At 40.6% G+C, this 22,065-nt stretch overlaps 1 protein-coding gene across 2 annotated transcripts in view; it reads left to right on the forward strand.

Annotated features, from left to right (window-relative positions):
• arhgef3 (Rho guanine nucleotide exchange factor (GEF) 3) overlaps nt 1-22,065 on the forward strand; it is a 37,723-nt gene that overhangs the window by 13,131 nt on the left and 2,527 nt on the right. Inside the window, exons 1-9 of one of the 2 annotated variants that reach the window (XM_036151603.1) lie at nt 7,390-7,884; nt 12,358-12,465; nt 15,234-15,521; nt 15,943-16,005; nt 16,082-16,178; nt 18,190-18,266; nt 18,360-18,617; nt 20,978-21,148; nt 21,339-21,528. In XM_036151603.1, coding sequence (XP_036007496.1) covers nt 7,780-7,884; nt 12,358-12,465; nt 15,234-15,521; nt 15,943-16,005; nt 16,082-16,178; nt 18,190-18,266; nt 18,360-18,617; nt 20,978-21,148; nt 21,339-21,528 — 1,357 coding nt within the window. In that variant the 5' untranslated portion in view covers nt 7,390-7,779. Of the gene's footprint in view, nt 1-7,389; nt 7,885-12,357; nt 12,466-15,233; nt 15,522-15,942; nt 16,006-16,081; nt 16,179-18,189; nt 18,267-18,359; nt 18,618-20,977; nt 21,149-21,338; nt 21,529-22,065 lie in introns of those variants that run through there. The other variant, XM_036151604.1, reaches the window with a different exon arrangement.

The following is a 22,065-nucleotide window of genomic DNA, read 5'->3' on the forward strand; positions in this document are numbered from 1 at the left end:
CCATCACAAACACCATGTTCAAGCATAAGGGTGTCCATATGTGCTCTTGGCACCAGGACACCCTAGGTCGCAGTTCAATGATCGACTTTGTTGTCGTTTCATCTGACCTGCGGCCGCATGTCTTGGACACTCGGGTGAAGAGAGGGGCGGAGCTCTCCACCGACCACTACCTGGTGGTGAGTTGGCTCCGATGGCGGGGGGAGGAAGCCGGTCCGACCGGGCAGGCCCAAACGCACTGTGAGGGTTTGCTGGGAACGTCTGGCGGAGTCCCCTGTGAGGCGGAGCTTTAACTCCCACCTCCGGGAGAACTTTAAACACGTCCCGAGGGAGGCGGGGGACATTGAGTCTGAATGGACCATGTTCCACGCCTCTATTGCTGAGGCGGCTAGTCGGAGCTGTGGCCGCAAGGTTGTCGGTGCATGTCGTGGCGGCAACCCTCGAACCCGCTGGTGGACACCAGCGGTGAGGGAAGCCGTCAAGCTGAAGAAGGAGTCCTACCGGGCTTTTTTGGCCTGTGGGACTCCGGAAGCAGCTGATGTGTACCGGCAGTCGAAGCGGCAGGCGGCTCGGCTGGTCGCCGAGGCAAAAACTCGGGCGTGGGAAGAGTTCGGAGAGGCCATGGAGAAAGACTTCCGTACGGCTTCGAAGCGATTCTGGTCCACCATCCGGCGTCTCAGGAGGGGGAAGCAGTGCAGTACCAACACTGTTTACAGTGGGGGTGGTGTGCTGCTGACCTCGACTCGGGACGTCGTGCGTCGGTGGGCGGAATACTTCGAAGACCTCCTTAATCCCACCAACACGTCTTCCATTGAGGAAGCAGAGCCTGAGGACTCTGGGTCGGGTTCTCCCATCTCTGGTGCTGAGGTTGCCGAGGTTGTTAAAAAGCTCCTCGGTGGCAAGGCTCCGGGGGTGGATGAGATTCGCCCTGAGTACCTTAAGGCTCTGGATGTTGTGGGGCTGTGTTGGTTAACGCGGCTCTGCAACATTGCTTGGACATCGGGGGCAGTTCCCCTGGATTGGCAGACTGGGGTGGTGGTCCCCCTATTTAAAAAGGGGGACCGGAGGGTGTGTTCCAACTACAGAGGAATCACACTCTTAAGCCTCCCTGGTAAGGTCTATTCAGGGGTTCTGGAAAGGAGGGTCCGTCGGATAGTCGAATCTCGGATTCAGGAAGAGCAGTGTGGTTTTCGTCCTGGCCGTGGAACACTGGACCAGCTCTACACCCTCAGCAGGATTCTTGAGGGGGCATGGGAGTTTGCCCAACCAGTCTACATGTGCTTTGTGGATCTGGAGAAGCCATTCGACCGTGTCCCCCGGGGGATCCTGTGGGGGGTACTCCGGGAGTATGGAGTACCGGACCCTTTAATAAGGGCTGTCAGGTCTCTGTACGACCGGTGTCAGAGTCTGGTCCGCATTGCCAGCAGTAAGTCGGACTCGTTTCCGGTGAGAGTTGGACTCCGCCAAGGCTGCCCTTTGTTCATAACTTTTATGGACAGAATTTCTAGGCGCAGCCAAGGTGTTGAGGGGATCCGCTTTGGTGGCCTTAGGATTGCGTCTCTGCTATTCGCGGATGACGTGGTCCTATTGGCTTCATCAGGGCGTGATCTACAGCTCTCACTGGAGCGGTTCGCAGCCGAGTGCGAAGCGGCCGGGATGAAAATCAGTGCCTCCAAATCCGAGACCATGGTCTTGAACCGGAAAAGGGTAGAGTGCCTTCTCCGGGTTGGGGAGGATGTCCTGCCCCTAGTGGAGGAGTTCAAGTATCTTGGGGTCTTGTTCACGAATGAGGGGAGGATGGAGCGGGAGATCGACAGGCGGATTGGTGCAGCGTCTGCTGTGAAGCGGGCGCTGTACCGATCCGTTGTGGTGAAGAGAGAGCTGAGCCAAAAGGCGAAGCTCTCGATTTACCGGTCGATCTACGTTCCTACCCTCATCTATGGTCACGAGCTTTGGGTCGTGACCGAAAGAACGAGATCCCGGATACAAGCGGCTGAAATGAGTTTTCTCCGTAGTGTGTCTGGGCTCTCCCTTAGAGATAGGGTGAGGAGCTCAGTCATCCGGGGAGGACTCAGAGTAGAGCCGCTGCTCCTCCACGTCGAGAGGAGCCAGTTGAGGTGGCTCGGGCATCTGGTCAGGATGCCTCCTGGACGCCTCCCTGGAGAGGTGTTCCGGGCACGTCCCACCGGGAGGAGGCCCAGGGGAAGACCCAGGACACGCTGGAGGGACTATGTCTCCCGGCTGGCCTGGGAACGCCTTGGGATTCCTCCTGAGGAGCTGGCCCAAGTGGCTGGGGAGAGGGACGTCTGGGCCTCCCTACTGAAGCTGCTACCCCCGCGACCCGACCCCGGATAAGCGGAAGACAACGGACGGACGGACGGACGGATATTTATTCAAAGCAATTTAATCTATGAAACACATTCACAACAACACCAACAAATAATGATAATCATAATCATCATAGATGTTATTGTTATTATTAGTAGTATTTAATGCAATTCAATTCAGTTTATCTACCAAATCACAACAAAATTATATACAAAACTATTATTTATTTAAAGTAATTTAATCTATGATACACATTCACAACAACACAAAAAAATTAATAATAATAATCATAGATGTTATTATTATTATTATTATTATTATTATTATTTAATACAATTCAATTCCGTTTACCAAATCACAACAAAATTATATAAAAAATATTGATATTTATTCAAAGCAATTTAATCTATGAAACACATTCACAACAACACCAACAAATAATGATAATCATAATCATCATAGATGTTATTGTTATTATTAGTAGTATTTAATGCAATTCAATTCAGTTTATCTACCAAATCACAACAAAATTATATACAAAACTATTATTTATTCAAAGTAATTTAATCTATGATACACATTCACAACAACACAAAAAAATTAATAATAATAATCATAGATGTTATTATTATTATTATTATTGTTATTATTATTATTATTACTATTATTATTATGTTTACTGTGATGTTTTTGTTTGGATCTAGACTCATCATTGATTTTATGTTTCCACTGGTTCTACTGAACCCCTCAGGCTCACATTATTTTAGACGCTCAGTTATCGATGCGATCCAGTGAGCTGGGAAATATTAGTGTGGTGTTAAACATTAATAAAAGCCAGAGTCACACTTTTATTCCACTTTCAAAGATTCATAGCCATCTCACTTTTTTCTGAATGTACTTCCTGGGCTTATTGCACACATTTAAACTTCTTTTTACAATGACATCATCTATTCCCCTGCTGTTCATGGTCATATTTAGAAATCTCGATGAAATTAGGCGGATCTGTCCCAAATGTTTCCCTCTTTGTGTTTTTCTGTGTCTGCAGACGATCCGCCCCGTTTACAGACAATAGAGCCGAGTCAGGGCTGTAGCTGCTTTTGTTCACTGACCATGAGGTGTCAGTTCGGTCTCGCTGCTCTGACTCACGCTTTGACAGAAGCAATGACGCCGTTTATTAAAAAAACACTGACGCGGCACTGATCCGATGCTTCATTAGCTGCAACTTTGATGTATTTGCTTTAAACCCTTATTTTTAACCCCTAATTAGCCTTTTTTCCCAATTGATCAACATTATTTCTCCATTTATTTGTGTTTATTTGTATTTGGCCAGATATTCAGCATCGCCAAACCTGAGCAAACGTTCAATCCATGCCTAAGGACGGCCTTATTCACTGTATAAATGCTGCTTCTTAGATCTACAGGTTAGGAATTCCTTAATTCTTCTCCTTATCCTAGATCGGGTCCAGGAGGTAAACCCAGAATTCTCCCTCTTCACCTCATTCTGGGGGATACTTAGCTGTGTTCCCAGGCCAGACGGGATATATAGTCCCTCCAAGGAGTTCTGGTTCCCCAGTGGGACGCACTTGGAAAACCTCCAAAGGGAGGTCAGATGATCAGATGTCCAAACCAAACTGGCTCCTTTTGATGCGGAGAAGCAGGGGCTCTCTCCCCGTCTCTACAGCTGAGCCCAGCCCCCCGCCAGAGGAAGCTCATTTTGGCTGCTTTGTATCCAGGATCTCGTCCTTTTCCACCCTGATCCAGACCTCCTGACCACAGGTGAGGGTCGGCAGGTAGACGGACCAATAGACTGAGATCTTTGCTTTTTGGCTCAGTTTTTTCCTCACCACAAGAGACCAGAGCGGCGACTGTCCACCCGTCGCTCCATCCTTCCATCACTGGTGAACAAGACACCAACATACATAACCTCCTTCGCTGCTTTCCGGACCTTTATTTTCTCTGGTGACTTTTGTAAGGATAAAAAGAAGTTCTGGAGATAAACATGAAGTAAAAACTGGAGCAGAGTTCATGTCCATGATCTCACCCAATGACTAATAGCTCCAACAAACACAGTTATCGATCTGGAAACTGCTGGAAAAACCAGGACACAGCTTTTACCGCCTGCAGGCTACCGTCCCGTCCTGCCGTCTATTGGGAATTAATGAACGGATCAGCATTTCCAGAACCACCAGTCGCTCCGGTACCAGCTCTATTATCGGGTCCGCTGGCCTGAGAATGGAGGTCACGCTGACACAAACCCAGAAATGCCAAGATGTCTAAAGTTTTATCAGTGAGAATGCTATACAGCATTCTCATTTATTGTTTTCCTGTTTTTCTTTATTATTATTATTCCGTCGGCGTCTTACTACCGCATACTTTAACCAATTTCAACAATTTTGGTGTCAAAACGTTTGGCTCGTTCCTGGCATGCCTGCTATGACTCATTGTTATGCTAACTTTTACACTTTTTAAAATATTTCACTTTTTGTGCGATTTTTTTGGCTGTTCCCATTGAAATCAATGCAAATTGCTTCAAATTCTTTGCATTCTTCAAATACTTCACATTCTTCCTATACTTCCAATTCTTCTAATTGTTCTTAATCTTCAAATTTTTCAAATTCCTTCAAATTTGTTGAAAATTTTCAAATTTCTTCAAATTCTTCAAATTTTTCAAATTCCTTCAATTTTTTGAAAATTTTTCAAATTTCTTCAAATTTTCAAATTCCTTCAAATGTTTTCAAATTCTCCAAATTTCTTCAAATTTTTCAAATTCCTTAAACTTTTTTCATCTTCTTCAAATTCTTCTATTTCTTTCAATTCTTCAAATTTCTTCAAATTGTTAAATTTTTTTAAATTCTTCAAATCTGATTTCAATGTTTTCTGCATCTTCTGCTCAATCATTCTGCAGATTAGCATTTTCACTCACTGTTACGCAGGAACAGCTTTTTCTAGTTTCAATTAGTATTTGTTTTCATGGCACTTGAGTTTTGTTCATGCTGTGGGGACAATTACCACCTTTAGGAAAATTTAAGACATCCTTGTGAAGGAAATGCTGTGGAGCAAATTCATAAAGTTTTACTAAATGTGTGCAAATCAAGGTCTCAAAGCGCCCAGAGAGATTAATCTGCAACAGAAACAGCGCTGCAGGGTTTATATGAAGTATCCATCAGTCACTGGACAGAACCGAGTAACTGATGCCTGGGAGACCAATTAATGCATTTGGACTGTGGGAGAAAGCTGGAGTACCCAGAGAGAACCCACAAATGCACAGGGAGAACATGCTGGGATTTGAACCCAGGACCGTATTGATGCATGGTAATCGTGCTACTGACGGCACTACCAAGCAGTCTGTGTGAAGGTTTGATTATGGAGAAAATCTGCCCATGTTTATGTACCGTAATATTCGGACTACAAGACGCACTTAAAATCCTTAAATCTTCTCATAAATTGATGGTGCGCCTTATCTATGATCACCGTTGTGCTTACTGACTGATTTTATGTGGTACAATACTCTCAAAAATCTGTTAAAATGTGTAAATATAACTTTAGCAATGAAGCCGCGCCGATCAATGGAAGGAGCATTACGGTACACTGTGTCACTGCCTGATAGGACCCTTGAGCTGTCTACCACACTGCCTGACTGTAAGAGCAATAAACCTAGTAAGTTAATTAAATATAAAAGTTATGTTCATTTTGGCTTTATGTTAGAAACAGGACAGTGTAGTTCAGCTACCCTGTCCGCCCCACAAAGAATGATAGAGAGCTGTGGACGTGAAGGAGTGCACTGCAAAAACAGAACTAAAATTATATCAAATATTCTTGAAATTACTGTATTTGTCCTTGATTTAACGCTCGTAAATCAGATTATCTGCCAATGGAGTAAGTATTTTGACCCCTAAACTAAGATAATTAGATATACAGCACCTGAAATAAGATAATAGAGATGAGTTGTTCCAATTTTAAGCGCAAAAATCTCATTCCATTGGCAAACCATCTTATTTACGTGCTTAAATCAAGGACATATACACTAATTTCAAGAAAATTTGACTTAGTTTTAGTTTTGTTTTTGCAGTGTGATATTACACACTTGGGTAGAATATTTAGCGTGGTTTATTATCCAAAAAATACGGTACTTGTGCAGAAATTAGAACCAGAGTTAATGGTGGCCCAGATGTATGCATGTTAGAACCTGATACGTTTTACAGTCCGATACTTTTTACCTTTGACTGAGCTGATAGAATAACTGGTGTCCAGTCCAGAATCGTCAAAAATTAACCCCCCAAAAAAAACCAAAACCATGGCAAAGGCGTTGAACCTGCAGCTCACTTCTGCACCTGTATTGACACATTACAGCTGTCCGCTTCGGGAACGCAGGAACAAAGCGAATTGCTCCTCTGGCTGGTAGTTTGACAGACCTAAGATGGATCAGATGATTGCTGGAGTTGATGGATTTTCCCTTTACAGCCACTTTATGACTGGTTTGTGGCCCATAGAGACATCTCAGCTCTACTTAGTCATCAGGGCTTCCCGGCTCTCTTTTTACTCTGAGTCAGATAAAAAGTCACCGACTGACTGGACAGCAGGTTTTCCACGTCCTCCATCGCTGCTTTGTCTTATATACAAATCAGCCCGGGGCGTCTTTGGGCCCCTGGTGTCGCCTCGCTATGACAGCCGTGCCCAGGTTGAGGTGATGCTCAGTTTTACTACAACTGGACAAGAGCCATCAACAGAACATGTTTAAAATAAATTAAACAAAAGTCCCTGTTTGGACGACAGGGAGCAAAACAGAATCTTTTTTTACGGGGAAAAACGTGGTTATGTTTTGATATGTTTACCTTCTTGGACTTGGTGACGTGTGCCGAGCAGGAAACTGGGAGTAGAGGCGAGAGAAACTCAGGGAAGAACAGGTACAAGAATAAGAATGGAAGGAAGGAAACGAGTGAGTGAGAGAGGGAGAGAGACGACTAGCTGAGGCAGGGAGGAAGAGAACGAGCAACCTGTGGTGGTGCGGGGGGGGGGGGGGGGGGGGGTTAGCTCATTGCACAGAGGAGCAGAGGAACACAGGAATCACTGCGTGCTCAGACCTTTTTCCTGGCTGGTCTGTAAAGGGCAGAGCTGCGTTTATTCTCTGGTTTGGACTCTTTTGTTTGAGCTTTAAAGGCCCGACGGCTCATCTGGAGCGGCTCTGCGGTTTCTGGACCTGCATCCGGATACGTTGCTCCTGATTCTGAGTGTCCCTCGGCTTGTTTTCACTTTACGCTGGAGCTCTTTGTGCCTCTAAGCTCCGTTTCTAACCCTTCCTGCCAGAGCTGGATCTCCTTTTGCCCAAACTCTCTTCCTCGCGCCCAAATGACACTTTTCTCAACCCTTGGACTTGCCACGCGTTCTCCAGAGCATCCCTCCATGATGGTCGGGGGCCTCTGTGACGGCAGCCGTTGAAGTGCGGGTGTTGGCACTATGGTGGCGGGACAGCGGCCCGGTTCTCTGCTGGGACAGCTGCTTCACCCTGGATGCTCTGCTGGCTGCAGCACTCAGAACCACATGATGGGAAAGCAGGAGGAGGTAAGATGTTCCTCCAGGGCAGGGCAAGGCAAGGCAAATTTATTTATATAGCACAATTCAGACAATGCAAAGTGCTTTACATGATTAAAATATAGCAAAATAAAAGCAAGTAGGAATAAAATGTAAATAGAAGATAGAATAAAAGCAAGTAGGGATAGAATGTGGAAACAAAGAAGAACATTAAAAGCAGTAGAACAGTTTAACTAGAACAGTCAAAGGCAATTTTTAACAGATGTGTTTTTAATCTTGATTTAAAGGAACTCAGGCTTTCAGCACTTTTCCAGTTTTCTGGAAGTTTGTTCCAGATCAGTGGAGCATAGGAACTAAATGCTGCTTCTCCGTGTCTGGTTCTGGTTCTGGTTCTGGTTCTGCAGAGCAGGCTGGAGCCAGAAGACCTGAGTGGTCTGGAGGGTTGATGCCCTGATAACAAGTCTGTGATGGATTTAGGTGCTAATTCAGGGATTTATAGACTAACAGAAGGATTTTAAAGTCTATTCTCTGAGATCCAGGGAGCCACGGAAGGACTTCAGAACCAGGTCCATGTTCTCTACGTTCTTAGTCTTAGTGGAAGGACTTCAGAACCAGGTCCATGTTCTCTACGTTCTTAGTCTTAGTAAGGACTTCAGAACCGGCTCCATGTTCTCTACGTTCTTAGTCTTAGTGAGGACTTCAGAACCGGCTCCATGTTCTCTACGTTCTTAGTCTTAGTGAGGACTTCAGAACCGGGTCCATGTTCTCTACGTTCTTAGTCTTAGTGAGGACTTCAGAACCGGGTCCATGTTCTCTACGTTCTTAGTCTTAGTGAGGACTTCAGAACCGGGTCCATGTTCTCTACATTCTTAGTCTTAGTGAGGACTTCAGAACCGGGTCCATGTTCTCTACGTTCTTAGTCTTAGTGAGGACTTCAGAACCGGGTCCATGTTCTCTACGTTCTTATTCTTAGTGAGGACTTCAGAACCGGGTCCATGTTCTCTACGTTCTTAGTCTTAGTGAGGACTTCAGAACCGGGTCCATGTTCTCTACGTTCTTATTCTTAGTGAGGACTTCAGAACCGGGTCCATGTTCTCTACGTTCTTAGTCTTAGTGAGGACGCGGGCAGCAGGTTCTGGATCAGCTGCAGCGTTCTGATCCACTTTTTAGGCAGACCTGTGAAAACACCGTTGCAGTGATCAGTTCTAATAAAGATAAACGCATAGATTAGTTTTTCCAGATCCTGCTGAGACATCAGTCCTTTAATCCTGGAAATGTTCTCCAGGGAATCTTCCTCTTGGGTTTGGTCCTGAAGAATAATCAGCAAACTTAATATTGTCACTCCTGCCACCTTACGTACAGTTTATTAGATGTTTTACGGCTGTTATTTATCTCTCGCTGCCTACATTGCAGTGAGGTGCGGTTGCTAATTTGCAGGAAAAAAGATCCTGAGTTCATATTATGGCCTGCGGTCTTTCTGCATGGAGTTTGCATGTTCTCCCTGTGCATGTGAGGGTTCTCCCTGGGTACTCCAGCTTCCTCATACCATCTAAAGACATGACTGTTTATCAATTAATTGGTCTGTCCAAATTGCTTTTTGTATGTGTGTCTCTGTGGTAGACTGACAACCGCTGGAGAGAAACACCAGCTCTCTTGTAACCCTGCACAGATAGATAATGGATGAATGTCTGAATTTAGATGCTTGTTCATTTATTAAGTTCATTGTTATCTTGCATGATCTGTCCTGATGGGAACTGAGGTCTAGAATCTGATTTCTCCTCTAGTTATATATATATCCTCTCTCTCTCTCTCTCTCTCTCTCTCTCTCTCTCTCTCTCTCTCTCTCTCTCTCTCTCTCTCTCTCTCTCTCTCTCTATATATATATATATATATATATATATATATATATATATATATATATATATATATATATATATATTGTATATTTATATATATATATATATAATTCTTATATATATATATATAAAACACACAGATGAACAAAACTTATGTGAAAATGGAAAATATATGCATACCCCACCACAGATTGTGATTATTAAGTCTTTAGATGAAAGGCAGTTTGCACTGAACATGCTGTAATTAGAGGACCAGCTAATTGATCGGCCGAAGATCGATTGAACAAATCGGGACACGCTGTGTTGAATTGATCTTTGTCAGATTGAATCAGAATCACAGCCTGCAACACTCGGTTAACGCCAAAACATTCATTACGTATGAGGTTTTTATACATTATATACATTATATAATAGACTCATTAAATTCCTGCTGGCACCTTTAGAGGCTAATCAGTCAGTTTTCCTCGCAGAGTAGCCGTTGTTTGTCACATTTGGATCATGAACGAACATTTTCAGATTTTTTTTTTTTTACCTTTTGAGAAATTGTAAACCCAGTTTATTTCTATATCCCAGTAGGTCGGTTTAGTGTGTTCTGCCCGGCAAAGCCGAGCACAAGCAGACGCGCACTGATTCATTGTGAGCACATTCAGGACAAACAACCCGGCGACGGCTTCCTGCAGAGAGAGAAACCCAAACAGCCGGACGTCGGCCGTCTGGGAGCTCTGTAGTTACTCACACTTAGAGGGAAAAGCTCATTCACTGTCTTCTCAGGAGTAAGAAGTTCAATGCAGTTAAATTTTATTTATATAGCAGCAATTCATGATACATATACAGATTGGTCAGAAAGGGAAAACCCAGCAGGTTGCATCAAGTCTCTCCAAGCAGCATTCACTCCTCCTGAAAGAGCGTAGAGCCACAGTGGACAGTCGTCTGCATTGTTGATGGCTTTGCAGCAATCCCTCATACTGAGCATGCATGAGGCGACAGTGGAGAGGAAAACTCCCCTTTAACAGGGAGGAGAACCTCCAGCAGAACCAGAACCAGGCTCAGTGTGAACGCTCATCTGTAGCTGAACAAGGAGAGATGACCTTGATCAGCAGATAATAATTAGAAATTTATTCAGGATTAACCTAAAAGCCTGCCCCCCCCCCCCCCCTCCTTGTAACACACTCTGCATCTGTCATCGTTGGTAGTTTATTTGCAGACTTTATTGTCTTAGAAGTTTTTTCCTTGACTCTTTAGTGATTATGGGCACCAGAGCAGCAGTTTGACTGTATTCTGACTTTGCCTTCATGACTAATAATCATCATTTAGTCCCTTTGCTTTGTGGCGTACCTCATGGATCCATGTTCGGTACCGTTCTTTTGCGAAGCCTTTTTGAAAACATAGTTTTATGTCTATGGGTAATTTTCATACCCATGATGACTGGATACACATACCTCTGTGAGATTACACAAATTAAACTTCAAACTCTCTAAAAACTGGAAATTGTGTCGTTTTTTGACTTTTACTTTATTGAAACAGAGACTTTGGTCACAAATCCTTTCAAACGTTTCGCCAGTATGTCCACATTTATGTGAGAAATATTTTTTTGCTGTTTGATTCAGATTGGTCATTTAGCAAATGTCAAACTCTTGGTTTCTTAGTGTGATTAAATCCAGAAGAACAATTCAATTATTAAAACCCAGAGAGTCACTGGACCAAGAATTAGGACAAAACTTGGTTTATGCTCCAAACCAACATTTGGAAACAGTGATGAGGCCAGTTTTTCATTTGTTTACATTTTAAAACCGTTTAATCTTACATCTTTAATATTCAATTAAAATAGCTGTTTGCGACTTTCAAACTTTAAATTTCGCATTTACATCTAAAATGATAGTGTCTCTGAACGGGTTGACTTTTTTTACGTATTAAAACCTAAATTTAGTCTTGATTTTCATCTGGAGTTACATGATTTCTATATTTATTACCCCCATTTTTATGCTGATGACTAATTACTGTAGATGTTTCTATTTATTTATTATTTTGTTTCAGCAGAATCTCAATTCATATTTTTTCTGCTTTACATACTTTATCAACACCTAACCTTGTTTTTTTTTTTTTTTATTAAACCTTTATTTAACCAGGAAAGCCCCCATTGAGATTAATAATCTCTTTTCAAGGGAGACCTGGCAAAACAAAACAGACAAACACTAAAACAAATAAGAATAAAGACCAATAAAAAACAGTTAAAAAACATTACATGTTAAACATCTTATATAAATAACATCCGCAAATGCTATTTAGAAAAGTGAAAACTGTAAAACATTGTATCAGACAGAATTAAAACCACTAACAATTTAAAGAAGTCGTCTTTGGAAAGTGAATTGGTGCTATATAAATACAATTTTATTGAATTGAATCTCTAAGACCATCAATCTAGCATCATCATCATCATCATCATCATCATCATCATCATTCAGGGAGATTAAGCTCTCATTTTGCAGAGAGCTCCATGCTGAACCTGTCATCATTAGACGTTCAGTCTTTGTGAGCAGATATTCTCAGAGCTGCAGTCTTCATGCTGCCTTGAGAAACACGTGAATCGCTGAAACGTTGACTTTCACTCCTGAAGGTGAAGATTTTCTTTCTCTGCTGTCTCATCCAGGAGGCGAGCACCAAGCGCAGCAAACCTGCCCCCAGGGTGGCGTCTCTGGCCAGTCTGCTGCCTCCTGTCAAGGCCACGTCGCTGAAGAGGATCAGTCAGACTTTGCAGGTAAATCACCAAGAAAATGTTTCCTGGGTTTTAGCAGAACAGTTTTTATTATGTCTTAGGGCTGGACGATAATTCAGTAACAATATATATCGATCGATAGATGTATATTGATGATAGGGGAAAAAAAGGGTCAATAAAAAGTTCAATAGAATAACAGTTTTCCATCCTTTTGCATTCTAGCCTATCATGTAGGCTACACTGCAAAAAGGGAACTAAAAGTAGGCAAAATCTTCTTGAAATTAGTGTATTTTTCATTAATTTGAGCTGGTAAATCAGACTATTTGCTAATGGAATAAGATCTTTGCATTTAAAATAAGAACAATTCATCTCCGTCATCTTATTTCAAGTGCAGGATGTCTAATTATCTAATTTTAGGGTAGAAATTCTCATTCCATTGGCAAATAGTCTTATTTAGCTGCTCAAATCAAGTACAAATATACTACTTTTAAGAAGATTTTGCTTACTTTTAGGTTCCTTTTTGCAGTGTAATATTACATCATTACATCCTCCCAACCAATCACAATGCAGACCAAGGAACCAAGCTCCGTCCCCTTCAAAGAGTTCAGATAGCACACATTCTTTTTTTGTTTTTTAAAAACTTGCAGTTTTGGTAAAAAGTCGGTTGAATAAAGGGTTGCTTTTTAATTTAGTGCATGTGTGTTCTTTATAGGTCACTAAGCAAGAGCATAAAAAGTCCAGGGCTGCACTTAGAATATATGTTTAGAATTTGTTGATAATTATCAATACCGATCAATATGATTTCTATTTTATCAACATGCTTCTTTTCTGTATCGTCCTGCCCTATAATGTATACCACATACGTGCATTGCTGCGACAGAATCAATTTTACTGCAAGATAAATAGCGCCACCCGAATAGATTGATTTTGATTGTGGTTGGAGGCGGTACTGCACCAAGTTGTTTGGCAAACGCCACAACAAAAACGTAAGAAGAAGAATAAAACGTAGAAGAAGAACTTTGCATTCTTAGGATTATTTGTTATTTTCCTTCTTTTTGTTCATTTGTTTTGATTAACCGCTAGGATTAATCATTCATTTGGGGTTACTTCTACTTTAATACTTTAAGCAGTTTTATATCCAGTATTTTTATACTTTTACTTGAGTAAATGGTTTGAGTTGATACTTCTACTTCTACAGAGGTATTTTTAAACCCTATTATCTATACTTCTACTGGAGTAACAGATGTGAATACTTTAGACACCTCTGACCATCGCTTTTTAAACCATTTAGTTTTATTTTGTGAAGTGCACCAGTCCCTCCTGCAGCAAAACACGGCGCGTCCGTTCCACCTGACAGACCTAAAACAGAAAAAGGTGACCCAGTGGTTAGAGCAGTGCTCTTTAATGCTGGAGGTCCTGGGTTCAACTCCCACAGACTGCCACTTTTGGTCCCTGAGCAAGACCCTTAGCCCCCAGAATGCTCCCTTCACTGCAAAAGCAGAACTAAAAATAAGTTAAGTTTTCTTGAAAGAGTGTATTTGTGCTTGGTTTGAACAGGTAATTAAGATTATCTGCCAATGGAAAGAGCATTTTTACCCCTAAAATAAGATAATTAGATATAATGCACTTGAAATAAGTTGATGGAGATGAGTTTAAGTGTAAAAGTCTTAAATTATTCCATTGGCAGATTATCTTATCTACCTGCTCAAATAAAGTACAAATACACTTATTTCAAGAATATTTTAATTTATTTTTAGTTCTGTTTTTTCAGTGTCAAACACCCAGAGTCCCTAATGGATGGGTTAAAGCAGGGGTGTCAAACATACGGCCCACGGGCCGGTCCTGGACAATTTAGTCCGGCCCGGTGGCTGAATGCATTATCATTATTAAAAAAATAAATAAAATAAAATTCCAGTGTCCTGTCTGGCAATGTGGCAATAAGAATTGTTGTCTTAATGCCAAAAAGAGCTCATCAAATTTGACTTTCACAAGTGGAGCAGTACTACTTTTGCCATAGTGCTCTGCTTGATTTATGAATGTGAATAGTTTTATTATGATTCATGCGGGGAATATCTCAAATGATATGGACACTACAATGGGAGAGTAGGAGAGGAAAGGAAGAATAAGAAGAAAAAAAGAAAAGGTGAAAGAAAGAGGAGATAAACGGAAGAGAATGATAAAACAATTATTGAAAAAAACATGTACTTAATTTAATTGAATATCTGCAGTTCCTATATTGTCCACGAGGGGCGCTGTGTTTTAATCAGCAGATGGTAGCACTGAGCTTCAGATGCAGAAAATTGATTTTAAATAATTTCTTAATTTTTATCTGATGTATTTTGTAGTGTAGGACAGTGTTTTTAAGTTCCAAAAAATTTGAATAAATGTTTTTCAACATTGTATAATCACTGTGATCAGTTCTTATGCATAATGCACAAGTAAATGTTTAACTGAGTAAAAGTATTGTTGAAATTGCACATACTTTTCTTAAAAACGCTGAGGTTATTCATAATATATTGTGTAAAAGTGAAATTAATTTAATATAAAAATAAGTCCACTTTTATTAGTTCTATTTAATCTTGCAATGAGTTTACTCGTGTGGCCCTCTTGAGATCAGATTAAGCTGAATGTGGCCCTTAAACCAAAATGAGTTTGACACCCCTGGGTTAAAGGCAGAGAACAAGTTTCGTTGAAATGAAAACTAAAGGTGATCGTGATTGTTATTAATTCAGTCAGACAGTGAGAAAAAAGATGGTTTCTTTTTTTTAATCTTTTCAGGTTTAATTACCTGTTGTCGCCTGTTTTTCCAGTTTCTATCTCTGCAGCGCTCCATCAGTTTCCGCAATGAGAATCGAGCAGACAGGGCCTCTCCGCCTCCTCCCCCTCCTCCTCCTTCGTCCTCTTCATCGTCCGTGATGAAGACGCGCACCATTTCGGCGACCGTCTCCAACGTCTCAGCCTGCATGACCGCACCGCGGGTCGCCACAGCAACAGCGCCCGCCTCCAAGCGTCGGGACAGCAAGCTGTGGAGCGAGACTTTCGACATCCGAGTGGGAGCAACTCAGACTCTGAGTCCAAAAGAGATTAAAAGGCAGGAGGTCAGTAAACACAATCATTCACTGCAAAAACTGAACTAAAAATTAGTAAAATGTTCTTAAAATTAGTGTATTTGTATTGATTTGAGCAGGTAAATAAGCTGATTTACCAAAGATTTTTGCACTTAACATTGGAACAATTCATGTCCATCATCTTATTTCAAGTGCAGGATGTCTAATTATCTTATTTTAGGGTAAAAATACTCATTCCATTGGCAGATAATCTGATTTACCTGCTCAAATCAAGGACAAATGCACTAACTTTAAGAACATTTTACTTATTTTTAGACCCGTTTTTGCAGTGTTTTCAGGTGGTTCCCATCAGTGTGTTGTTGTTTCTCTATAAAAGATCCTAGATACTTCTGTTTTAATCCTCAAATGTATGTTCAGTCTCTTTTATTTGTCTTTTCCTACCTGCCTGCAGGCTATTTTTGAGCTGGCTCAAGGAGAACAAGACTTGGTGGAGGATCTGAAGTTGGCCAAAAAGGTGAACAACTAACGACTTTGTTGTCTAGTGGGTGGTGGAGGTGCCTTTTCCCAGTATTAACGTGCATGCTCCGCAGGCGTACCACGACCCGATGCTGAAGCTGTCCATCATGACGGAGCAAGAACTGAACCAGATCTTCGGTACTCTGGATTCACTGATACCCCTGCATGAAGGTAACAGGCGGTTTCCTGATTCAATTCAATTCAGTTTTATTTATATAGCAGCAATTCAGGTGAAAAACACGTCATCTCAAGGCTCTTTCCAAAGTCAGCTTCCATCAGATCCTCCAGGTTGGTGAGAAAGTTTCCTCTCTAAGGAAACCCAGCAGGTTGCATCAAGTCTCTCCAAGCAGCATTCACTCCTCCTGAAAGAGCGTAGAGCCACAGTGGACAGTCGTCTGCATTGTTGATGGCTTTGCAGCAATCCCTCATACTGAGCATGCAGTTTTGACTGAAACAGACTATCAGGTCTGCTAAGGTGTCATTTGTTGCACAAGATAACTGAGGAGCATTTCTACCTAACAGTTAATCTGATTAATCTCTGAAGCAAATCTAGTAAAATGCAAAATGTTAGTGACTCTTTTACATCTTACAACTGGATTTTTATTTCTACAAAAAGGTTTACATTTATTTTACCTTTACCAAAAACAACATTTAAGTCAAATCTTTGGTTGAAGTGTCTACTCTTTATGTCTGTGTTTCTGTTCCTGCAACAAAGATCCGTTTTTTTTTTTTAAATAGATGGAATACTTTTTAGATTACAGACCAATCAGTTTTACATATCAATAAGGTTGCCTCCTCGTCTTCAAACTTCCTCGATCCTCAGCGAGCTCTGAGCGACCAGAGCTAACCTTCTTGTCTCAGCGTCTGGTTGGAGGAAAGAAACCGGCCTAAAACTAGTAAAGTTCACTAAGAAAGAAAACCCCACAGAGGTGAGAAGGTTTCCTTTAGACCAGGGCTGTCCAAACTGTGGCCTGGGGGCCGTTTGCGGCCCTCGGATGGATTTTGTGCGGCCCCCCAAAAGCCATTCAAGCTTGATTTGGCCCACTGGCACAAGTGGTTTGTTGCCGATGGAGACTTTTATCATTTTAAATTATTACATTATTACAGACAAGTTAAAATCTCACAATTAAAAATGTCACATACAACATAAAATGTCTTTTAATATTCACTTTTTTTTTTTTTTTTTTTTACATTCCCTTCAATTTCATGGTAAGTAAGACCACATCTATCCAATGACTTTTACTTAAATGCAGACATTGGTGCACCAAAATTTGCATTGAAATATTATTCATTAAAACACAGGAAGCGTTTTTTTTAAAGATTGATCCAAATCCTGTTTTGATTGCTGATTTTGTTATTTATTTTTTTCAATTGAGCCCAAAAGAATCAGCAAACCGTATGGCCGTCTCTTAACGAGGCGAAACGCGGACAACCCTTTTTAAGCTTTGGGTCTACAATAATTAACACATCCACTTTCTACAGAAAATCTGACTAATTTCTTGAATTAAAATACCGCATGCTCGTATTTTGTGGAACAGGTCAGAAAACGATTTTAAATCACAATATACTGTTTAAATAAATTGAGTTTGTCTTTAAAGTGCATTTATGGCCCTCCAGGACTTTTGACTTGACAATTTTGGCCCAGATGAAGAAAAGTTTGGACACCCCTGCTTTAGACCTTGTCTGAAAAATACTTATTAAAGCAAAAATGAGATATAAACTACAAAAACGGAACTAGAAATAAGTAAAATGTTCTTAAAATTAGTGTATTTGTCCTTGATTTGAGCAGGTAAATATGATGATTTGCCAATGGAATAAGATTTCTGCACCTAAAATAGGAACGATTCATCTCCATCATCTTATTTCAAGTGCAGGATATCTAATTATCTTATTTTAGGGGTCAAAACACTCACTTCATTGGCAGATGATCTTATTTACCTGCCCAAATCAAGGATAAATGCACAAACTTTAAGAACATTTTACTTATTTTTAGATCCGTTTTTGCAGTGTATTTCACACACAAACCACAACAGTATAACATAATTTTCTCTCTCTCTGTGTGTTTTATGACATGGGAATAGTTTCCACATCCTGTCTCTGTGTTTTAAAACACTCGTTATTCACAGAGCTCTGATTTTTTGCAATCACTGAACGGCAAAACGACTCTTCTGACTCTTCTCAGACCTGCTAAGTCGGCTGCGAGACGCCAGAAAACCTGACGGGTCCACGGAAAACGTAGGACACATCCTGACCGGATGGGTGAGCGTCTCTCTAAACAGAAACGGCTCTGATTTCACATTTAAAGTTCTTGGCTGGCAGAGAGAGAAAGGTGACGGCTTTTTGTCCCCTCAGCTGCCTTGTCTCTCGTCCTACACGCCGTACTGCAGCAACCAGGTGCAGGCCAAGGCCCTGCTGGACCAGAAGAAGCAGGATCGGCGGGTCCAGGACTTTCTGCAGCGCTGCCTGCAGTCGCCTTTCAGCAGGAAGTTGGACCTGTGGAACTTCCTGGACATCCCGCGCAGCCGGCTGGTGAAATACCCGCTGCTGCTCAGAGAGATCCTGAAGCACACCCCCAACGACCACCCGGACCGGCAACACCTGGAGGAAGCGGTGAGGGGGAAACACGCCTCGAACTTTGTCCCTACTCCAAAAAAATGAGCTCTTGGTAATTAAAAGGTCGATTGTTGTCATAAAGACTGAGGAGCAGTCAAAGCAATATTAGATCAGATTCAACTTTATTGTCATTACACAGGTACAGGTACAAGGCAACAAAATGCAGTTTAGGTCTAACCAGAAGTGCAATAGCAGCAAGTGCAGAATAAACAATGGTTCCATAAGTACAGGACATGGATTTTTACTCAAATATAAAGATGGATACTATTATAAACAGAATTTTACTCATAGATTTGTCCTATGAGTATAATATATAGATAACTAGTATTGTGAACTAAATTTACAGCTGGATATGTACCGAATATAATGTACAGGTGGATATTACTATAAATAGAGTTTTACAGATATGTACAATAGCATAATATACAGATGATTGTTATTATAACAGAGTTTACATGTACTATGAATATATGTACAGATGGCTATTACTGTAGGCAGAATTGTGAGCATGATATACAGGTAGCTATTACTATAAAATGAATAAATAAAGTTTGGACAGAAGCTATTTAAATTAAAGTGTAGTGGAAGGTAATTGCATATATATATATATATATATATATATATATATATATATATATATATATATATATATATAATCCAATATGGTGCTTGTTAATAGGAAAGCACTATCTCCGTCGCTTCAAGGCATTTACCATCTGGTTAGAGCAGTGGCCTGCAACATGTGGCTCTGGATTTTTATTATGGTATTTAAATGTAATAATGATAATAAATGCATGTTTTAGCAGGTTTTTTTTCTTGGACTAATTGCTTTTAATTTTCACAACATAATGATGCTAAAAGTGCCAGTAATATTTAATTTTAAATCAATATTTTTTTCATTATGTTGGAAACTGATTTTGTTTTTACATCATTATCCACAAATATCAACATCCCGTCCATCCTCATTTTTTAAACCACAAAACAGGCATAAAATGGCGTTTCTTTAACAATGACAACATATTTCCTACAGTAGATCTTTATCAAAAATGATTACTTGTCTTTTTTCAAAAGGCCAGGCAACATTTGTGGCTCTGAACGAATTTAATTCTTTTATGAACCACATTTTTACATTCTCTTTAATTCCTTAGAAAATATGAGATTTATCTAATGAGTTTTACTTAAATGAAGACTTTGCTGCTTTAAATTTATTTATAAATATTGTTCCATTACTGTTGCAACCAAAGAACACATTTTCTAAATGGAAATAATAGAAAAACACATCCTGTAAATGGATATTAGGGAAAATTGCAATTCAGAAATGAAACTATGAACAACTTCTCCATCAAAACAAAGTTTTAAGAGTAACGTTGCTGTTTTTTTTTTTTTTTTCCAGTTATTTTACAGATTTTATGTTTCCAATTAAATTTTTTCAAATTTCTCTTTTTCGGATTGAGTTTTATGAATTGTGTTGATTTCGAATTGGGGTTTCCAGAGAACGTTCTCTTCATTTCTAGGGGGGCGGGCTTTCCTTTGGAGTGAGGAGCAAAAACGCATTTCTATTGGTCAGCACGGACGTCAGCAACGTTTTTATTGGTCAATGTACGGCAAGCGCCAGAAGTGAAGAGAACGCAATCCTTTAAAACATAATTTGAAAGGAAGGCAATTTGTAAAACTCAATTTGAAAAAAGAGAAATTTGAAAACATAAAATTTGAAAAATGTTGAAAAAATAAAATATATATAAAATTTAAACATTTAAAAACAACCTGAGAAAACAGCAAAGCTACTCTTAAAACTGTTTAAAGTTTAATTTCTGGATTTTTGTTTTTGACTTTCGGTTTACAAAATGTGTTTTTTGCAACAATAATGGAACAAAATTCACTCCATAAGTTAGAGCGCTTTGGTTTTCAGTAATTTCTACGACTATGTTACACTCTGATCTTGGTGTGAATTTGCTGGGAGATTTGTAGGTGTGTGAAATGTGGATATTTCTCACATTCTGATGGGTCTTATGGGTCTTATGAACCCTCGAACATTGATGGGCAGCAACAGTTGCCTCTCTAAACCCACAGCTTAGAGAGGCATTGTGCCTTGACATTGTGTCATTTGCCCCAGTGTCTGTTTCCTCTCTGGTTGGCCTTCATTGGACTCTCTGAGCTAATTCTACTTCCTGCAGAACCTGAGCTACAGTTCTCCTAAAAATAAACGCTGACGCAATGTTTTCTTATTAAATGTTTGATAAAAGGAGGAGTTGCTCGCTGTTGGTGAGAAACCAAGCAGCTGGAATGTAGTTGTTGTGGTTTGTGGCAAATTTGGAGGAATCGGACGGGACAACTGTCTTGTGCTGCTGGTTCTACAGATGCTGATGGTCCAGGATGTGGTGGCAGACATCAACAGGCGGACCGGAGAGTCCGAGTGTCAGTACTACAAGGACCGTCTGCTGTATCCGGAGGACGGACAGAGGGACGAGCTCATCGATCGGTCCAAGTCCCTCAGCTGCCACGGCGAGCTCAAGAACAACAGAGGACTCGTTAGTGTTTATGATTCTCTCCACAAACTGAAGCTTGCTTCCTAAAATCTGGATGCTTTTTCACATTTTTATAATGTTAATAGTTTCCAACCACATCCAACAGGCGTAGACGGATAAAACTGTTAAGCGAAAGGAACAAAATGACATAAAATGTGGATTATATCTTGTGTTTTTTTCTGTCTTCTTGCAGAAGCTGCACGTGTTTCTGTTCCAGGACATTCTGGTCATCACCAGGTCGGTCTCGCTGAACAACCAGCCGGTTAGCTACCAGCTCTGCCGTCAGCCCATCCCCATTCGCCAGCTGGACCTGGAGGACATCTCAGACGGCGAGATGAGAGTGGGCGGGTCCATCAGAGGGGCCTTCAGCAACAACGAGCGAAGTCAGTGCCGCACAAACAAACCGACTATTTTATGCTTTTGCTCCCTTCCAAGGAAACAACAGCTTATAATCTCAGTAGTTTTGGGGGTTTTTTTGTTCAGGAATCAGCAGTAGGTCGCCTTTCTGTCTTAACATTAATAGCAGGAGATGAGGAATTTATGTGAATAATTAAATTATTTGTTTGTGTCACATCGGCACAAAACTATGAAGTTCTTGGCAAGTGAACAAAGTTTGTCTGCAAAGATTTCAATTGTTATTTTTCCTGCAGCATAAACAGAAAATAATGCAAAATATACTCTCATTTATATTTATATATTTATATATATATATATATATATATATATATATATATATATATATATATATATATATATATACACACACACACACACACACACATACTAAATCTATGACTATTCAGCATCAGAAAAAAATCCATGCCTTTTCTCAAAAATATGTGAAACTAATCTAATTTTCTTTTATTTTATTTTTGTGGAAATTTAATTATCTGTAGCCAGTCATTTATTTTCTGTAATCA

The sequence above is a fragment of the Fundulus heteroclitus genome, chromosome 20 (assembly GCF_011125445.2).
Source record: "Fundulus heteroclitus isolate FHET01 chromosome 20, MU-UCD_Fhet_4.1, whole genome shotgun sequence".
Classification (NCBI taxonomy): Eukaryota; Metazoa; Chordata; class Actinopteri; order Cyprinodontiformes; family Fundulidae; genus Fundulus; species Fundulus heteroclitus.